General features: G+C 49.8%; 1 protein-coding gene across 1 annotated transcript; it reads left to right on the top strand.

Moving 5' to 3' along the window:
- Positions 1–52: 52 nt before the first annotated feature.
- On the top strand, positions 53–2790 carry LOC121964429 (vacuolar protein sorting-associated protein 13C-like; the record flags this gene model as incomplete). Its single annotated transcript, XM_042514638.1, has 5 exons — positions 53–245; positions 334–448; positions 1854–1990; positions 2432–2564; positions 2673–2790. Coding segments are annotated over 5 exons (696 nt in total), but the record flags the coding sequence as incomplete, so codon positions are not given.
- Between the last annotated feature and the right edge of the window lie 150 nt (positions 2791–2940).

Genomic DNA, 2940 nt, shown 5'->3' with positions numbered 1-2940 from the left:
GAGGTATAGGTTTGATCCCCGCAGTCACCTGACGGCCGCGTGTGGTTCTCAGGGTGGAGGCGGCGTTGGAGCACTGGTACGTCACGGGTCTCCAGCAGCAGGGGGCGGTGCCTTCGCTCATCGCCTCGGTGGGAGACTCGTCTTCGTCTCTGCTTAGTGTCGTGTTCGAGTTGAACCCCGAGGAGAGTGCTGCCGACCAGCTGCTCCGAGTCCACTCGCAGCCCGTGGAGATCGTCTACGACGCGGTAAAACTCAGACTGCCCCCTGAGGTTCTCGTGTCCGTCAGACCGTGAACGGCGTGTGATTTACTGTTGTCCTGTGTTTGCTCTGCAGATGACGGTGAACAGTCTGGCCGACTTCTTTAAGACGGGAAAAGGGGTCGACCTGGAGGTGCTGACGTCCGCCACGCTTTCCAAACTGGAGGAGATCAAAGAGAAGACCGCCACAGGTCGGTTCATAACGCCACCACCCGAAGGACACAGTGATGATTGATAATGACGTTTTCAACCAATACAGATAACCCATAATTTCTGTTTTTGTTTTATTTGAGTCTTGACAGGAAGACAACGCTTCCGTCATTGACTAGATTTTCCGTCATTCGGTGTTTCCGCTGTTCAAGTGTAGGGGACACAGTTACGGATATTGCACAAAGAACAACATTTCCACATCCAAAAACAAACAAACTAAACGATCTAAGGTGACGGGGGGACTACTAATGGGCCGACTTAGCCTCTCAGCAGCTGTTTTAAAAAATGCAACAGGAGAAACACCGACAGCGTGACTCGACAGGAGGACTCGGTGCACATGAGTTCCAGCTCGGTTATGTTGATGTCTGATGTTTGATTCCTTCCAACTCACCACAGACAGAACAATCTGTGAACACGAAGAGATCACAACAAAGACCTTACTTAGGGACTGTTCTGTAGCTGTGGTGCCGAAAATAATATTGTGTTTGGGTTCGAGTGGAACCACAGAGAGGAACGTTCCCCAAACTGTCAGGAAGCAGCGCAGCTACAGAACAGTAACGGCTTTGCTGGGATGTCTGCACATTTACATGTTGTTCTGCTTCTTGTTGGAAGGAATCAAACCTCAGCTTTCAGTTTATTCTTTCAGCAGAACCGAAGCTCACTGCACCTGAACTCAACCCACCTGTCCCATTGTCCGTCACCGTCCCACACACGGAGCAGCAGGAGGGCGGAGACGGCGGCTGCTGAAGCTGGTGTTTAGATGACTGAGCATGGAGCATGGTAATAAGGGACGGTAGTTTTCTCCGTGTTCACTGATGATCTAAATAAGAACCTAAATGTTTCTCCTGTTGCGTTTTTTTTTAAAACAGCGCCGCTGAGAGGCTCCGAAAAGCGGCTAAATAAAGTCGGCACATTAGTAGTCCTCTCCTCCCCTCACCCTGGGACTTTAGATCGTCTTGTTCGTTTGTTTTTGCACGTGGAAACGTTGTTCTTTGCATAACATCGTAACAGTGTCCCGTACACACTACAGTGAAAACACCGAGTTACGGAAAAGTCTTGGGGGGAAAGAGTTAAAAACAAAAAGAAAAAACTGCTGACCGATGACATGTCTGGGACTGATCTAGCAGGCACAGCGGTCTCACATCGCACGCAACATAATGCAGTGTGTGCCGTACTGGCGGAGCGAAACCATGGCAACACGGGCGAAATCAGTGCAATTTATGCTTATTATTATCAGTTCTGTTTATTGGCCAAAATTTTATTATCGAATTATCGATGTGACGTCGTAATTCCCGTTATCGGGCCGTTCAGACGTTCATCGTTGAGTCTGAGCACTGAAGCATTGATTACAGTCCAGTCTCATCTGGACTCTGGTGGTCTCTGCAGGTCTGTCTCACATCATTGAGACCAGGAAGGTCCTGGACCTGAGGATCGACCTGAAGCCGTCCTACTTGCTGCTTCCAAAATCTGGTTTCTACAGCGACTCGTCAGATCTGATCATCGTGGACTTCGGCAGCTTACAGGTCAGCTCAGATTTGGCCTGCTGTCGCGGTCCGGTTCTGTCCTCGGCTCACGACACCGGCAGACTATCTGTCTTTTACTTTGATAAAAATCTGCACTTTCACCTTCATCCTCTGGGTTTATCCACATTCATCAGCTGTTTTTTCTCTTTAGGCTCAATTACAACGAGTTGAGTATTTTTCACCGAGACGTTTACAAAACCAAACTCCCCAAAACGTGTCTGTGTGTGTGTCTGTGTGTGGTGTGTTTGTTTCTGTGTATGTATGTGTGTGTGTGTGTGTGTGGTGTGTGTGGTGTGTGTGTGTGTGTTTCTGTTTCTGAGTGTCTGTGTGTGTGTGTGTTTCTGTGTGTGTGGTGTGTGTGTGTGTTTTTGTGTGTGTGTGTTTTTGTGTGTGGTGTGTGTGTGTGGTGTGTGTGGTGTGTGTGTGTGTGTGTGCGCACAGTTGAACAGTGTGGAGCAGAGTGGTCCCAGTTCCTCTTCGTCCTCCTTCTCCTCTCTGGAGGAGATCATGGATAGAGCCTATGAGAGGTACAACGTGGAGCTGCGACGAGTTCAGGTGCTCTACAGCAGATCAGGTACACACACACACGCACACACACACACACACACACACACACACACTCACACACACACAGAGCTGCTGGCAGTGTGTGTTGTACTGACTCGGTGTGGTTGGACTCCAGGTGAGGCCTGGAAGTCGGCCCGACTGCAGCGCTCTTCGGTCCAACACATCTTGCAGCCGATGGACTTCACCATCCAACTGGCCAAGTGCATGGTGGAGAAGGACGCGCGGATGCCCAGGTACGACCGCGCCGGCTCACGCTTGATTTTAAAGAGCGAAATCCAATCAGAAATCAAGAGTAGTATTAAGAGTAGAGTCAAGAGAAAGCTGCAGCTGACAGACGGCAGCGCAGACGGCGACAGCAGCTCGCAGACTTTGTGGATTTAAAT

Source organism: Plectropomus leopardus, unplaced genomic scaffold (genome assembly GCF_008729295.1).
Source record: "Plectropomus leopardus isolate mb unplaced genomic scaffold, YSFRI_Pleo_2.0 unplaced_scaffold15609, whole genome shotgun sequence".
Classification (NCBI taxonomy): domain Eukaryota; kingdom Metazoa; phylum Chordata; class Actinopteri; order Perciformes; family Serranidae; genus Plectropomus; species Plectropomus leopardus.
The sequence above is the reverse complement of the archived record's forward strand: the minus strand, read 5'-3'. Positions and strand labels throughout refer to the sequence as shown.